The sequence below is a fragment of the Cinclus cinclus genome, chromosome 13, assembly GCF_963662255.1.
Source record: "Cinclus cinclus chromosome 13, bCinCin1.1, whole genome shotgun sequence".
Lineage (NCBI taxonomy): Eukaryota > Metazoa > Chordata > Aves > Passeriformes > Cinclidae > Cinclus > Cinclus cinclus.
In genome coordinates, this window is record NC_085058.1 from 3,640,323 (window position 1) to 3,655,743 (window position 15,421).

General features: G+C 53.5%; 2 protein-coding genes across 2 annotated transcripts; one reads left to right on the top strand and one right to left on the bottom strand.

Moving 5' to 3' along the window:
* The first annotated feature begins 1,780 nt into the window (after window positions 1-1,780).
* Window positions 1,781-10,033, top strand: GRAMD2A (GRAM domain containing 2A). The gene is made up of 11 exons (XM_062501351.1): window positions 1,781-2,010; window positions 2,689-2,802; window positions 3,506-3,563; window positions 4,922-4,994; window positions 5,076-5,179; window positions 5,752-5,850; window positions 6,746-6,817; window positions 7,670-7,732; window positions 8,910-9,066; window positions 9,338-9,437; window positions 9,528-10,033. Exons 1-11 carry the CDS (start codon window positions 1,781-1,783, stop codon window positions 9,637-9,639), a joined length of 1,182 nt encoding a protein of 393 aa, XP_062357335.1. The 3' UTR covers window positions 9,640-10,033.
* Window positions 10,034-12,708: 2,675 nt separating this feature from the next.
* On the bottom strand, window positions 12,709-15,019 carry SENP8 (SUMO peptidase family member, NEDD8 specific). The gene has a single exon (XM_062501352.1). The coding sequence runs from the start codon at window positions 14,774-14,776 to the stop codon at window positions 14,138-14,140; it is 639 nt and encodes a 212-aa protein (XP_062357336.1). The 5' UTR covers window positions 14,777-15,019; the 3' UTR covers window positions 12,709-14,137.
* Window positions 15,020-15,421: the final 402 nt, after the last annotated feature.

Here is a 15,421-nt window from a genome sequence, read left to right on the forward strand (position 1 = left end):
CTCGGCTCCGGCCGTTCCCTTCCAGCATCCCGCGGTGGCTCCGCTCCAGCTCCGACACGCGGGACTGAAATGACCTTGGACGCCAGGACCAAGGGCAGCTCGCCGAATCCCGCCAGGGCTCCCTCGGGCCTCGGCCGCCCGCCCGCCGGTGCCTCCCTCCGCCTCTGAGCCTCCTGGGGTTTATTGGGAGGCGGGATCCCTGTCTGGTTCGCTCAGGCCTCCGCCGCGCTCTTCTCCGGCACTGGAGGAGGGATCCAGCGAAAGTCGCTCGCCGACGGAGGGGCTCGCGCCGGACCTTTTCCAGGCTGGATCCCAGCGGCGCGTAAGGGGAGACGGCGATCCCGTGGGAGGGAGGAGCACCGGGTTTCACCTGGCAAAACCTGAGGTGCTGGTGTGGGCGGGTAGGGGGTGTCAGGAATGGGTGAAGGGGCACGAGGCCTCTGGATTGTTTTCACTTTGCTGGGAACTTCTGCACCCACCCTCTCTACCTCCTCTCAGGAGCTCTGAACTCTGACTGTTTTTGTTCCACTTGTATTTTGGGACACTTGGGGTAGTGAGTTTACCTCAGGATCAACTTCTTGCTGAAGAGGAGGGTGGCAGTATGAGCTGCCAGAAAGTGTTTTCCTCACTGTGCTAGCACTGGAAGCACCTTTTGGAAGGGAAACCTGCCTGTGCCTGGAGCCCAGCCTTATACTGTGCTCCCAAACTCTGGATGTATATCCCTGATGCATCTAAGAGCCAGGATGGAGCAAGATCTGGACAGAGGAGACAAAGCAGCTCCTGTGATGTCCCTACTGGGGCTGAGGATGATCATCACAGCCCCCAGACTATCCCTGGAACATCCCACTGCCAACACTGTGTCCAGGATCATCTTACCCAGGAGGTGATGGTGGCCATGAGAGGGAGAGAAAACAAGGATGCAGCACTCCAAGTGCTTTTCAGCCTGTGTTTTTTCTCATTTTAGGGGATTTCTGTGTGTTTGGTGACCTCGGAGGGGTTCTGATGGCTTTGCCTCTCAGCAATCCCTGTGTGGTGCCCCTCGGTGTCAGTGCCAGTTAGGGATAAATCCGCTCACCGGATTAAGCAGTGCAGGCACTTAGGGATTTAAGGGATGACGTGAGAGAAGCCAGAGAGTGCTGAGCTCTGGACAAGGAGGCTCCAGATCAGGTCAGAGCCCCTTTTCCAGCATGGGAGAAGGGCAGATGAAGGCTTTGGTGCTTCCGTGGTAGGAGTTTCAGCCTTCAGGGCAGCATGGCATCCCATGGCAGAGGATTCCTGAGGAGTCAGGCAGGAAAAAAGCCTTTAGGTGCCATGTCAGGGGATGTTATTTTGGTGCTTCTTGTCAGTAAGGTCTTTCTCTTCCTGACACATCCTTTGACCTGAGCTCCTAAAAACCCACAACCTTGGTGTGTCCATCCTATTCCTGCAGTGCTCCAATGCCACGGCTGTGCAGGCAAGTCTTTGCCAGCAGTGGCTGTGGGGATCCAGGAGCTATTTCCCAGCCTGTTTCCAACCGTATGGCACCAGTGATTTCTGCTTGGTTCTCCTGTGCCCCCATGTATGCGTTACCTGCTGTGGGAGCATTCTCTGTGCCTCCAGCTGGGAGTCAGCTGGGCGCCATTGCACCTGGAGTGTTTTGGTCAGGGCTCTGAGGCTGTGGGGATGTGGGAGCTCACGTGGTGTCAGCTCTCAGCCCATTTGGGATCCAACTGCTGGGATCCAGCACCCCTATCCTGGCTTTTCCTCAGTTGGGGAATTATTTCCATGGGTTTTCCTTCAGATGAGCCCCTCGGAGCAGGAGGAGGATGTGTGTAGGGAAGTACAGGTGGTGAAGGAGCTGCTCTCGGACTGTAGGAAGTTTGGTTGGCTCCTTGGTCTAGGCTCTGCCGCAGTGCCGTGGCACCATCCCCGCAGGCACCGGGATGCACTCCAGCTCTGCGCTTGTCCCACTTGCTGGCACTCGTCCTGTCCTGCAGGCACCTCACCTGCTCCAGCATCACCCCCTGCCTAGTGAGCTGAGTGCTTTCCCTGGAATAATTTCCTCTCCATGCATCTATGGCTGTTTGCTGGCTCTGCCATGCCACCGGTCCCCTGGGATCGTGCTCTGCTTGGCTGCAAGTGCCACAGCAATCTCTGGTGGTGGTTAGCCGAGGGTGGAAGTGTCACCTTTGTGGCCTGCCAGGTGATAAGCTCCCCGTGGCGCTGGGCCCGTGTTTACTTTGCCTGCCCTGGCTGATAAGCACCTCTGATAACATTCCCAATGGTAAATAACCGGCTCTAATATGCCTGGTGATGGCTCTGCCCTGGGAATATGATGTGTTGCTGACCAAGAGGAACGGACCCTGGCTGAAATTCATCCCACCAAGGAGTTTCATAGACCTGTGTTTTTTTCCATCCCAAGCTCCAGCCCTTCAGGAGAGTCTATGCTTCGGAGGGAGTTATCCCAGGGAGCTGCAGCAATTTGGCTGCTCTGTTGTGAGCGCTGGGGAGTCCCTGGCATAAAAATGACTTTTTTTTTTTTTTTTTTTTTTCCCTCCACGTGGCTTGAGAAATAGCAGAAATATTCTTGCTGTCCTTGAGTGGCAGATTCTGGTGTCTGTGTGCAGGATGGGATTGAAGGGAACAGATCTACAGCTCCAGACCCCTTTTCCCCCTTCCCTAGAGGGCTGACAAGGTGTCTCCTTGCAGTGCCACGCCGATGCATGAGAAGGCAGCTCCCCTGAAGAGCCCCGAGCCCAGGCATGGTCGTGAGAAGCTGGAGGTGTTCCAAAAGCAGAAGAGTTTGGATTCCCTTGATGGAAGGTGAGAAGCAGCATCCTGAGGTCTGTCTGTGGTTGAGTGTTCTCCCTTTTCTGTCCTGCTGTGGCATTCCTGCTGCCTTTGAGCCCTGAATACTGCCTGTCAGCTGGGGCAGAGCACAAGGGGGGGCAACTTTGTTTTCTCCCTGTAATATTGTGGGTATAAAAGTAGGGAAGTGAAAGGGGTTTGGGGGAGAGGATGATATTCCCACTGCTGAGGTTGTTGGTAGGATATTGCTTTCTCCATGTTTTGTCCTTTCATCTATCCATGGGGTAGACATGGGTGGATGTCCGTGTGCGCGGCCAAAGCTCCTGCTCAGGCACATTCCCAAATTCCTGCCTCTGCTTTCCCTTGGGAATCCTTGCCCCAGCCAAAGCTGCACATTTCCATCTCTCAGCCTATCCCAAGCTGCTGGCAGATCAACTATGGGCTCATTCCCCCCGATCTGGGGTGTGTGTGAAGTACCTTGGTCCTGGTGCCTTCACTGGCTCTTACCAGAGATCAGCCCTCAACCACCAGTACTGAGAGCCTCAGCAATGCCCAATGCCACGATAAATGATGGAGACACCCAAAATGTGGCTTCCTGGGGTCTGTCTTCAGTCCTTTACATTTTTCCGTGTCTCATATTGCAGCTCACATGTTTTAGGGAGCAGGTGAGAGACCTGTGGGTCTTTGCTTATCTGGTGGTTACTGTTTTTCCTTCCAGCTTCCGCCTGAACGAAACCCTCAAGGATGAGGACATCAAGAAATGCCATCGGGAAGTGGTAAGCCTTTGGCTTTGGGAATGACCAGGCTGGTGTGTGCCTGTTGCCTCAGCAGGAGGCCACCTGAGGTCTCAGGTGTGGGCTTGAAGGAGCTGGAGACAGCTTTGGATGTGGGGCATAGTCTCCAGTGTTTAATTTCAGGAGACCTGGTGATGGTTTTGTGTGGCCCGTGCTCTGCCTTGCAAATGCTTCCAGGATTTTCCATCCAGAGCAAAGGAGAAAGTGGAAATGTTGACTGAGAGCAGTTAAATTTCTGTCCATTTGAACCTTTGTAGTTGTTCAAATCACACCCAAACTAGATGTTTTTGGTCCATCTATATCTACAGATAAGAAAGAGGTGCTCTGGAAGAGGAAGGCGTGACAGGAAGTGGCATTTTGCCTTTGTCCATGAAGAAAATGGAGGAGAAAAACATTTTTCAGTTTCCTCAGAGGCATCTGGGAGGGTGACAGGACCTGCAGTGAATTTGTGCTGGGACCAGGGGGTGATTCTTGATGGTAATGCCTTCCATGTTCTCCTGGAATGCCTGCTCCCACACTCATCCCCACCATCCCTCTGGGATGTGTCTGAGCCAACTCCAGGTGCTGCTGAGCCTTGATCCTCTTAGGGCCCAGCTCACCCAGTGACAAGGTGCACAGAACAAAGGTGACCTTGTACCTATGGGCAGGAGGGCTCTGCTTGCTTGGCTGCCACAGACCAGCCTTGCTGTGCCAGTTTTCTCTGCATCCTGACGAAGCGGCTCCTCCCTTGGAATTTGGGGGGCAGCTGTCACCACTGCGGGACAGCCATATCCCTGGGGAGCATCCCGAGAGCAGGGGCCACGAAGCTGCCTTACAGGACCAGTTGAGTGGATTTATGGAAGGCGTTGAAGTGCTTCAGAGCTTTACCTTCACAACAGGAGCATTTCAGGGGCGACCTGCTGAGCCTCCCGCCGCGGCTGCCGGCAGGCTTTGAAGCGGCGCCGGGAATATAAATAGCTGGATGGTGCGGCACAATGGGCGCAGAGCAAGTGTTGTCACTGCGTCCCGGATAAGGGAAGAGGAGGAGGAGGAGGAGGAGAGAAACCGCTGGGCAAAATAAACTGCCTGCAGATGAGCCTGGCGGAAGAGCGGCTCCTCACTGAGGCTTAGCAGCCTCCGTAGATATTAAGGGAAATGTTCATCTGGGAGGATGGCACAGCCTTCACTGGGTGCTGGATCATCCAACCTTCCTCTAATCCGTCGGGGCTCCTGTCTCCAGCCTGGTGGGACCCCCCAGCGCTGGTCCCGGGTGCGGGCAGAGGGAGGTTTTCTTGCAGGAGGATTTTTGGGTCTCCTAATCAGCAAGGTCACCGGATAACTTTTTTCTGCTTTGCCTTCAGGCTGCTAGCAAGTACAACTCCCAGTACCACAAGCTGTTCAAGGACATCCCGACGGAGGAGAGCGTGCTGAAAGGTGGGTGGTAGGGTCGGGGATGGGCACGGAGGGGGCAGGGCACAGCACAGGTATTGCCACGACTCTCTCTCTGCCTTGCAGTTTGCTCCTGTGCGCTCCAGAGAGACATCCTCATCCAAGGAAGGCTTTACATCTCCCCCAACTGGCTCTGCTTCTACGCAAACCTTTTTGGGAAGGACATTAAGGTAATGTGGGCACCAACCACACTGGTCCCTCAGGGCTTGTAACCACAGCTTATCACCTCCTGCACCCAAATATCACCAAAATCCCCAACAGAAGGCTCTAATGGGAAAGGGATCACAGCCGTGCCTCCCCCTCTGATGACCTGTGGCATCAGCCTTGGGGAACGAATTGTTGGTTTGGTTTAAAACTCCCTCATGCAAAACCTCCTTCCAGCTGCAATGACGCTTGAAGAAAGATGAAAGGTTTTGGAGGGGGGCAAGATTTGAATCTCTCTTGTCTTTTCTTCTTGATTTACAATCTGATGTTTCCCCATTAGTCTTGTGGCTGACGGGGATCTTGGGAAGAGATGACTTCCTTTAAAACTGGGCTGAAGGACTGAATTATTTATATGTGATGCTTTAAACAAATACCTGAAGGAAGCTCAAGGTTTCAGCAAAGTTACCCTGCCAAAAATAACATCCTGCCTTATTTTTCACCTTCCCTGGGCTTGCACGGGGGGCTCTTCTGGTGGATCTTAGGGAGGCTGGCTTTGTGATGCTTGTGCTGTGTCTATTCCTGTGTTCCTGCCCCACAGGTTGTGATCCCCGTGGTGTCTGTACAGCTGATAAAGAAGCACAAGACGGCTCGGCTGCTGCCCAATGGCTTGGCCATCACAACCACTGCCAGCAGAAAGGTAACACCAGCACCCAGCAGACGCCCAGGTCCAAACTGGATGTGGTTTGAGAGCAGCGAATGAAGCTGTTCCCATCCCTGGGTAGGAAGTGAGCACTGCTCTTTGTGCTGGCTGCCAGCCAGGGCAAACACCACAGCTTTGCTTTTGTTCCTGAATTTCACTTTGTTCCTGGACGAAGCAAAGCCCAAGTGAAACTCGGCCGAGCCTGACAAATCCCTGCCAGGCTCACGTAAAACCTTTAAACTCCTTAAACACAAGCAGGGAAAGGGTTTGGGCTGGCATTCAGCCAGAGCTGGCGGAAAATTTGGATACAGGGCTCCATTTCCAGCTTTTAAATCCCGTTGGATGTTGCTGGCTGCAGTGAGCTGATATGATGCAGTGTGTCCCAGTCTTCTCCTGTCCAGGTGCTGCTGCCAGCACTGTGTGTTGCCTCTCCCTGACAGGGAGGGGGTTATTCCTGCAGAATTTGTGAGGTGGGTTTTAGCAGGGAGTGGCTTAGGGCAGGATTTGGGCATTCAAAGCCATGTGTGGCTGCCCTGCACATCAGCCGAGGGCTGTGTCAGGCATGGTGAGTGTGGCCCTGTGTCCTTTCTATCCCTGGGGATGTTTTCTGTAAGTCCTGGCCCCATTTGCTGCCGTGTCACTCTGGGTTGAGCATGGGAAAGCTGTAGGAACAGCAACTGAGCAAGACTGGCCCCAAAAAAATCTGGTCCAGGTTTTAGCAGGCTGCAAAAATAACAGCAGGGAAGCTCTGCAGGGAAATGCTTGTGGGGCAGACGTGGCTCCTGAAAAGGGGGAGATTCAAGGGCATGATGTTTCTGCCTGTCCCTGCTGTGGAGAACTAGACTCAGGGTGGGGGGAATCTCTCCCAACAGCTCGTCTCTTTCTCTTGCAGTACATCTTCGTATCCCTCATCTCTCGTGACAGCGTCTATGATGTCCTGAGGAGAGTCTGTACCCACCTGCAGGTACCCCCACTCTGTGTCCTACTGTATGTCCATGGTTCTGAGTCTTTGCATCTGCCCTTTGGGCTGAGCACAGCTCTGCACTGCCTCCAAGGCCTTGGATTGCTCCCAAAGCCCTCTCGAGTTCCCAGCATCCTCACTCTGCAGCAAGGGATGGGAAGAGGGGCAGGAGCCATGCCATGAGCATGTCCTATCCCCATGGGCTTTTCTGGGTCATGGATGAGGCAGAGCTCTGAGTTTCTGCTCTCTCTCAGGGCGTGGGTATGAATTATTTATAATCTGGTGGTAATACTAGTTCTGCCACTCTGCACATCGATGCCTTTTGCCCAGATCTGAAGTTTTAAGGTGAGGACAAACGGTAAAAAATTAAACAGGAATTTAAATTAAGTGGGGGAAGACACCCATCAGCCCTTGAGCTGGAGAGGATGACTGTGGGGAACTCTTCTCCCTGACTTTGGAGCATGTAGAAAGCCCTGCAAGAGCCCTGCCCTGCCCAGGAGGGTGTGTGCCAGCTGTGCCAGGGCAGTGATTTGGGTGATTAAGCCCTGTTGCCAAACTGGGGGATTTATTCTTTGAAATGTGCTGGGCTCTGCCCAGATGTACTCTTGTTTTGTTTTTTTTACCCCCTGATGTTTTATCCTCTCCACGGAAGCCCTTGGCTCAACCATGGCCCCCCCAGGTTTTTGGTGATGGGAAGCAGTTGATGCAATGCCCTTTCTTCATGCCCCAAATCCCTGCGATTTTAAATTCTAGCAGCTGATCTTCATCAGAAAAGCCCAAATTCCATTTTGTGGCTGAGGCTGAAGCAGGGAGAGGTGGCACTATAATGCCTGATCCTTTCTCCCCCCCATCTAGGTTTCCAGTAAGAAGAGCTTGAGTCTGAAGGAGCTGTCGGAGGAGCCGGACTCCGTGTCGCTGGTGAGGGTCAGGGCAGCTCTGGGAGAGGAGAGGAGAGGAGAGGAGAGGAGAGGAGAGGAGAGGAGAGGAGAGGAGAGGAGAGGAGAGGAGAGGAGAGGAGAGGAGAGGAGAGGAGAGGAGAGGAGAGGAGAGGAGAGGAGAGGAGAGGAGAGGAGACCCCTGACCTCACGCTGTGGGTGAAGAGGGCCCACCTGGTCCCTTTGGTGGGTTTGACGCTGTCTGCTCAGAGGATCAGGAGAGAGTCAGTTCTTCTGTCGGTGCCATCAGAGGGTGCAAGGACGCGCCTGTTGCCATCATAACTTGTCCTCTGGGACCCTAATCTCCAGACTTGGCAGGAGCAGATGGGTCAAGAGCACAGCCAGTGATTCTGTCTGTTTATAAACAGAACAACTTCAGAGTCATGTGGAAAATGCCGCCACCCTGATGGCCGATGCTGTTCACAGCTGGAAACGTGGATAACAGGCTGGCAATGTGGTTGCCAAAAAATCTGTGGGATGAGTAGGATGGGAGAGGGAAACACCTGCTGAACCATGGCATAATCCAGGGAGTATGGTGGGGGGGGCACATCCTGCAGCTTTGGAGAAGGGTGTCCTCCATGGCTGCTGGTCCTGAGACTGGGGCTGGGTGCAGGAGGTGACAGCTGGGGTGCACGAGAGGGTGACGGGTGGGATGTCACCAATGGTTTGGTGATATGCCAGGGGTTAAAGATTCATCTCAAGGGCTGAACTGGGAGTGACCCAGGCTGATCTGGCAGTATCTCCTGGTGCTTCAGTGGGATGCAGCCCTTTGACAGCTCCAGCCCTGGGAACTCTTATGTTGGGGGAGCCCCTTTCTGTGCCAGCTGCCACCCACTTGATTTTTTTGTCTTCTGGGGGCACATTTTTGCCCTCTTTGGGGCATGATGGAGAATTTCAGGTGACCGCCCTGAGCTTCAAAGGGTGGAGGAGGCAGCAGCTGGTATTTGGAGCAGGTATGGGGTGCATGGGCAGGTCCTTCTATGGTAGTAGGAACCTGCATTCCTGTGGAGCCATCATGGAAGACCAGCTCTCCCTCAGGATGATGTTTTGAATGTGCTGGTGCTCCATGGAGATGCAGTAAGGTTTGAGTTTGAATTTGGCCCCACCATATCTGTGGCACTGCTGGTTTCATTCATGGCTCACCAGGACTGTTCCCACAGGAGGTGATCGTCCCTGAGGGCAAGTGGAGGAAGGTGTCTCCTACCTCACTGTCACTGACACTGCCTGATGCCAACTACCAGTGCATCCACCGGACCTCTGTCAGCAGCCTGAGTGCCAAGGAGAGCTCCTTCACCTCTGAGGAGCCACTGGTTTCGGGTGAGGGAGATGGGTTTGTGCCCTGCTCCACGTGGTGCTGCGTGATAACCTCCATAAAAAGTGTGTTCATCCATCCTCTGCTCTCATGCAGGGGAATTCTGCCTTGCAGATTAGGCTGGGAGTCAGTGATGGAGTCCTGGGGATGGGCTGGGATCTCCTGGCTGCAGGGTCTGAGCCCGTGAGGGAGGAATATTTGATGTTTCCTAGTTGCTGGAGGAGCAGGAGCATCAGCCAAGTGTGGCTGTGCCTCTGACTCTGGATTTGCTTTCAGAAAGTGCAATAAATACTGAGGAAGAGCTGGAGGTGGAGCAGAGCTGTGTGGCAGAGCTAAGACCCTCAGACTACCAGCTTCTGAAGATCTTCATCGTGCTGTAAGTTTGCTGAGGGTGCAGGGAAGCTGGGAGGACACTGGGAATGTTGTCAGTCTCAACTGGGTGTTTGGCTTGTTCCTCTGTTCCCAGCATCTGCCTCCTGGTCGTGTCGTCCTCGTACCTGGCATTCCGCATCTTCCGTCTGGAGCAGCAGCTCTGCTCTCTGAACAGGGATTACCTCTCCCGCGGGCACAGGAGGTGAGGGACCTTCAAGGACATTTTGGGATACACAGGTCATGCCATGAGTGGAAGACTTGAGGAAATGTGGGTGCAAAGAGGAATGGCTCCATTCTGTGATGTGTCTAAGGAATGCTTTGTCCCTTATCCTGGGCCTGTTGTTGGGCTGGCAGAACCTGCAGTGCTATCTCCACGCTGAAGGTGACCCCATCAACGGCTGGTTTGAGTGACTGGGAAGCTCTGTTGTCTCTGAGACTTTGGAGCTTGGGAAAAGGTTTCCTCATTGGTTTGGGGCTGGTTCTCCAGTTGCAGGAAGCACCAGGACATCTCGTTGGAGCTGGGCTGTGCCTGGGGGCTAAGGCCATGCGTATCAGCATGGGATGGACAGGAGAGAAATCTTCTGGGGCTGAGGACATCAGAAGGCACCAGGAAGGGATACAGAGCCTCTGCAGTCAGCCATCCCATCTTGCCCCACTTCCTGCTTGCAGGTGACCATTCCCCAGGCACTGGCTGAGGATGGACACTGAGGTGGGGGCACCCTGCCCGTGGATCCTGGTGCTGTGTCCTCCTAACCATGGCTGTTAAATGTGATCTGTCTTTCCCTCAGCCAGTAAAATGGGACCAAGTATTTTCTCTCTTCCTTTGGGCACTCACTCCTGGTGGGAGTTTCCACCCAGGTTCTGGCCACCATTGCCAACTCCCCATCCCACTGGAAACCTGTTTTCTCCCTGGGACACTGCTGTGCTGTAGCACCAGACAATGGCTTGGAGCTGCCGAGCACTTGGACCTTCCCTTAGGACTGGCTGCTAAAATGGACGCTGGTTTTTATTTCAGGCTTGTTTTTTTCTTGTTAAAAGATGACCTTGGGCTCACCAGGAACCCCCAAAACTGTGGATGAGTTGCCACTGCTGCTCTGCGAGAACCCACCTGTTTGTCCCCGTCTCAGTATCCCTGGGAATGTGCCTGGAGGAATGGCCCTGAACACAGGGATCTGTGGGGATGGGGAGAAAGGGCCCACTAGCCCTGTGGGGTGTCATCTATCCCAACACAAGGGTGGGGGTACAATTCAGGGCCCCTCAGCCCTTCTCTCCTGGAGCACCAGACTCAGAGGGGCGGGGGGGGGGGGGTATGTGTGTTTGTGTGTCCCTTGCAAAGCACTTTAAGGTCCCCCAGACCAGGTGTCCTCGCTGGGGTCCACACCTGGCACCAGTGGACTTTGTTAGTCCTGCTCGCCCCATTAAGACGTTGGAAAGGAGCTCATGGCTGGCACTGGGGAATGTCCTGGAGTGTAGCATCTGTGCCCTGTTGGTGTTTACCTTGTCACCGCATGGAGCTGAGTGCTGCAGGATCACAGGATTTGTTGCATAGCCCCATGGAAGCACGCTGGGCTGGCAGGTGATACCTCTGTGATTCCTTTGGGTTTTATTTCCTGTTTTTCTGGGAGCTACAAGTGCTCACGGGGCCAAATCCTGGCACCCTGGGGAAGAGCTCACTGCTCGCTCCAGGCTTGGAACGGCTTTTAAGTGAAATGAAAATAAACCCAGGATTTTCTAGCACATCACTGTCTCTCACCAGTGTCCTCCACAGCGGTGCTAGGCTGTGAGCCCCAAAACCGGGCACCCCAAAATCTGTGCTGTCTCAGCGTCCCTTCAGGATGTGGGTGACATGGGGACAGCCCATCCTCTCGTGGGGACAAGGGAACAGGGATATTCCCGAGGGAGGGGCGGAGGACGTTGGTGCACTAGATGGCAGCAGAGACTGCGGGATGTGACACGCTGCTTGGTGGCAAGGCCAGCGTGGGGACAGCGGTGCCGGGGGAGGGAGCTGAGTGGCAGCCCCACCCTGCTGGGGTGGGCATGGTGCGCCTTCCTCTTTCTCCTCCTCCTCCCTGCACATCCACAACCCAATTCTACTCCTTTCCTCGGCCTGGCCCATGCAGCAAAATGAATGAACATGGCTCAACTTGAAAACCATGGTGGCCACTGGTTAAGTGGGGACGGGGTGGTGTCACCTGTTTTGGGTGGGATTTAGCACCCGGGTGTGCCTGGGGGGGAATGATCTGGTTCCTGCAAAGCCCTGGCATGATGGGGCTGCCAGAGCCTTTGATTCCGTGGGTGACCTGGAGGATGAAAGGCACAGTCCTGGCCCTGCCAGGGACTCACCCAGCTTGTTTACCTGGTGGAAATGGGTTTAGGGTTGTTTTTCCAACAAACAAATTGGTGTTTAGTGGGTCCAACCTCAAAGTGAGGCTCTTGGCCCCAAAAAGAGGTTTAGAACTAAGGGGGAATTTGGTCTGACGTGCACAGCCTGGTGTTTGTTGGGTGCTCCAACAGCAGGAGCTTGGAGAGCAGGGGTCCCAGTGCTGAGCCTGAGCCAGAAATGTGGTCTCCTCTCAGGACTCTTTTTTTAAAGCCAGTGGTGGGATGAGCCATGGGTGTAGTGACACGTACAAAGTTTGGAGGAGCACTGGGATGAACCTGCAGCATGCTTGGGGGAGGGTCTCTGCTGCCAGGTTGCAAGGCTCTCTTTTCTTTTTCCCAGCTGGTGTCTGCCCACCCGGTTTGGTGCATGTTGGCACTCCCAGTGACACCCTGCTTGAGCTTATTTGCTTTTCTCTGTGCAAAGAAATGCCATGTAAATGCCTCAGGTGCAGGGAATGTTCCTGGACGTTCACTTTGCTGGCCTGGAAACGGATGAGGAGCACAGGGTGGTGATGGATGAGCACAGCCCCTGCCCTCAAATCTCCCTGGTGTTCCTCATGTCACACCCACCATCCCGTTTTGTGTCTTCCTCCCTCTCCACCCAGCCCAAGCCACCCTCTAAAAATAGGATTGAGAGATCAAATCAGCCAAGGCAGCACTGTCAGACAGATGAGTCAGAGCCATCATGCTGTGACACTCTGCACCACAGCATTAGCAGGGACACCAAGGACTAGATGATGCCAGGAAACCCATGGTTTGGTCTGAGTTTTATTTGAGATTTGGGAGTGGCAGTGACCTTACTCTGGCAAAGCCCCTCAGAGTCCAAAGGGAATCCCCTTCAGTGAGAGGCTGGATCCTGTTCTGGCTCCAGCTGAGTGGGTTTTTCAGGGAGGGCTGGTGCTGGAGGCTGCTTTCCTGTCCAGGCAGTATTGGGAGGGAGGGGAATGGCCCCAACCCTTGTCAGGCCCCAGTGCTGCCATGTGGGTGTTTTGGGGCAGCCTGGGCTGATTTCTTGACTTTCACTTGGAGCAAGGGAAGCCCTCCATCCCTTTGGTGCTGTGCTGCTGCACACACCGGTGGTGAAGAGCTCCAGGTTAAAAACAGTCCTTCCTCAAGGGTTACATTTAACCCGGATTTCCCTTCTCAGGTAGGGGTGTGGTTGCTCTGCTAGACACCACCTGAGCAACCTGCTCACCAGGTAAGAGATTATTCCTTATCCTGCAAAAACATCTCAGTTTAATTTTTATTTTCCACACTGCTAAGCCTGTCTTTAAGGAAAGGATCCACTCCAGGATCCCAGCCATCATCCAGCATGGGAAGAGAAGTGTTTCAGTTTTCTGAAGTGCATTAAGGACTTCAACGAGCCCACAGTTATCTTTGGCTTTTATACCTCAAACTCTTGTCTTTCTGTTCTCCCTGGTGTGTTTTTTTTTTTTTCTCTCAAGTAACAGAACTGGTTTTGTGTTAGAGCAGCCACTGCTAACAAGGGCTGGGGAGCACTGATGAACCCTCCCCACACAGAGACGACCTAAAATCCTAATGAAAAACCCCAGACTATAAAGAGCGAATGTTGCTTTTCATCTCAATTTTCTTTTCCTAGGATTGGCTTTCTCAGCTTCCTATTAATCTTCCAGCAGTTCAGAGTCGGGTTTTAATTTGCAATAAGAACAAGCAGGGGTGGGGGACCAAAAAAAGCCATCACTGTGTGGCCAAGGAGCACCTGGCTGATGAAAACTGACTTTGATTTTGCCCTATTCTTAAATTAATTGTATCATTTCCTTTGCAGTCTCATCTTTTCTGCACTGACACATCACTGTCAGGTTTTCAGGTGCACAAAATCTTGGCTGCTAAATCCCACATTGCTCCAATACCATTAGCAGGAGGCACAAACTAGAACTGTCCACGATAAAGCACTCGGGGACTTGGGTTTAAAGAGCATTTGCTAAACCTGGCTTGGAAGGACAATGCCTGGAACCAACTAAAGCCACCTAATGAGGGTGTGTTGCCTGCTGGGCACAGGTGGAGAAATCTCTTTAGCAACCTGTTTTGCCACAGTGATTACTGTAAAAATTTACCATGGAGAGGGTTTCTTTGAAAGCAAAGTGACTCTTGTCATTAGAAGTTGAAAGGCCGGTGATTTCGAGAGGAGGATAAGGCTTTTCCTGAAGGGAATGGGGTGTTTTGGGGGGGTGTAGCCATGCTAGAGGGGTTACATTCTTTTTCTTTGGGACAATCCTGCACACGGGCATCTCCCTCAGGCACTGGGGGTGCTGCCTCTTGGACTGGGAAGGCAGTTTTTGGGGGGCTGGAGGTGCATCCCCATCACTTCTGTGCCAGTTTCGTGATGAGAGCTTTCCACTCTGACCTCTTCTTTGTGATGTAGGAGGGCGTGAGGAGCTGCAGCAGAGGCTCCATCCGGTCCTGGAAGTATCCGTGGCACAGAGCCTCAGCATTGCAGATCACGTACATCCCACAGTCATAACTGTTCTGCTGTGCCGGCGCCTTCTCCTCCACAAAGATGGCTTTGCCCCCTCTTTTTCCCAGAAAGGCCTCCAGTTTCCCTGCCACTTGCTTGGCATGGGCAGAGTTGCATTTACTGTGGGAATCGTAATGGGCGAAGCACTTCTTGTCCCTGAAATAAACCAGTAAGCTCCAGTGGGTGCCCCCAGCGGCCTGGCTGGAGTTGTCATTGATAGGCAGGAACAGCAGCTCCTTGTGGAGAAGGTCCAGCGGCTGGAGGAATATGGCTATTTCTTCCTGACTAAGGGCACACTTGATGAACTGAGCCACTTCGGGGCCGATGAAGCAAACACGGTGGCTGAACTCCTGAAACTGCTGGTTGGCGAAGTACTCGAAGGCGAAGCCGATGATGTGGTCATTGAGCCAGTTTGGGGGCTCCAGGAGGGCCACGTCCGACTGCCTCAGCAGGCTGTCCATGTAGCTGAGAACCACGGGATCCATCCTGCACTGCTCCAGGGAACTGCCAGGGCTGCAACACAGAAAGGGAACACGGGTTGGGAATTGGATTACACCTGGGATGCGATACAGCCCGACGAACACCTCAAGTTCCTTTTCAGCAGCGGCAAGCGAGAGCCCAGGATTCCTCACCCAGATGGATATTTGCAGGACTGTGAGCAGATGGAGAACACACAGTGCTGGGTTGAGCAGCAACCTACTGTGGCTCCAATGAGATCAACCTTCCATCCTGAGGATCTGAACCTCACACCAAAGGAATTTCAGAGCAGTTCCTGCAGAGAAAACAGGAGTGATCCAGAAGCCAGGTGGTGTTTGGGTGTCTCAGTGTTTTACCTATGCAGTGACAAGCGCTGGAGTTCTTTGCATCACTGGTATTCCCCTAAATAAAAATCCTTTTGGGCTGTCTGGCAGACATATTATCCCTTTTTCTGAGCAGAGAGTGCCCCAGCTCTGTGCCAGAGGCATGACCTGTTCCAGGAGAACCTGCTGGGCCACCAGCACAGGAGGCACAGCCTTGAGTAAGGAGTAACAAAGCAAGATGAGACCACAAACAAACCAGTTCCCGACCGTGGGAATCTTTATGACAACTCTCTACATAGCCAGGATTTAGGAGATTTTCCATAGGGAAAC

What these genes read in the sequence shown, in the direction of transcription:
- GRAMD2A (XM_062501351.1), top strand. Translation starts at nt 1,781, where the DNA reads ATGAGCCCCTCGGAGCAGGAGGAGGATGTGTGTAGGGAAGTACAGGTG. An exon ending in AGAAATGCCATCGGGAAGTG is followed by an intron (nt 3,564 to 4,921) that starts GTAAGCCTTTGG and finishes CTTTGCCTTCAG; the next exon opens with GCTGCTAGCAAGTACAACTC. An exon ending in AGCCGGACTCCGTGTCGCTG is followed by an intron (nt 7,733 to 8,909) that starts GTGAGGGTCAGG and finishes CTGTTCCCACAG; the next exon opens with GAGGTGATCGTCCCTGAGGG.
- SENP8 (XM_062501352.1), bottom strand. Translation starts at nt 14,776, where the DNA reads ATGGATCCCGTGGTTCTCAGCTACATGGACAGCCTGCTGAGGCAGTCG.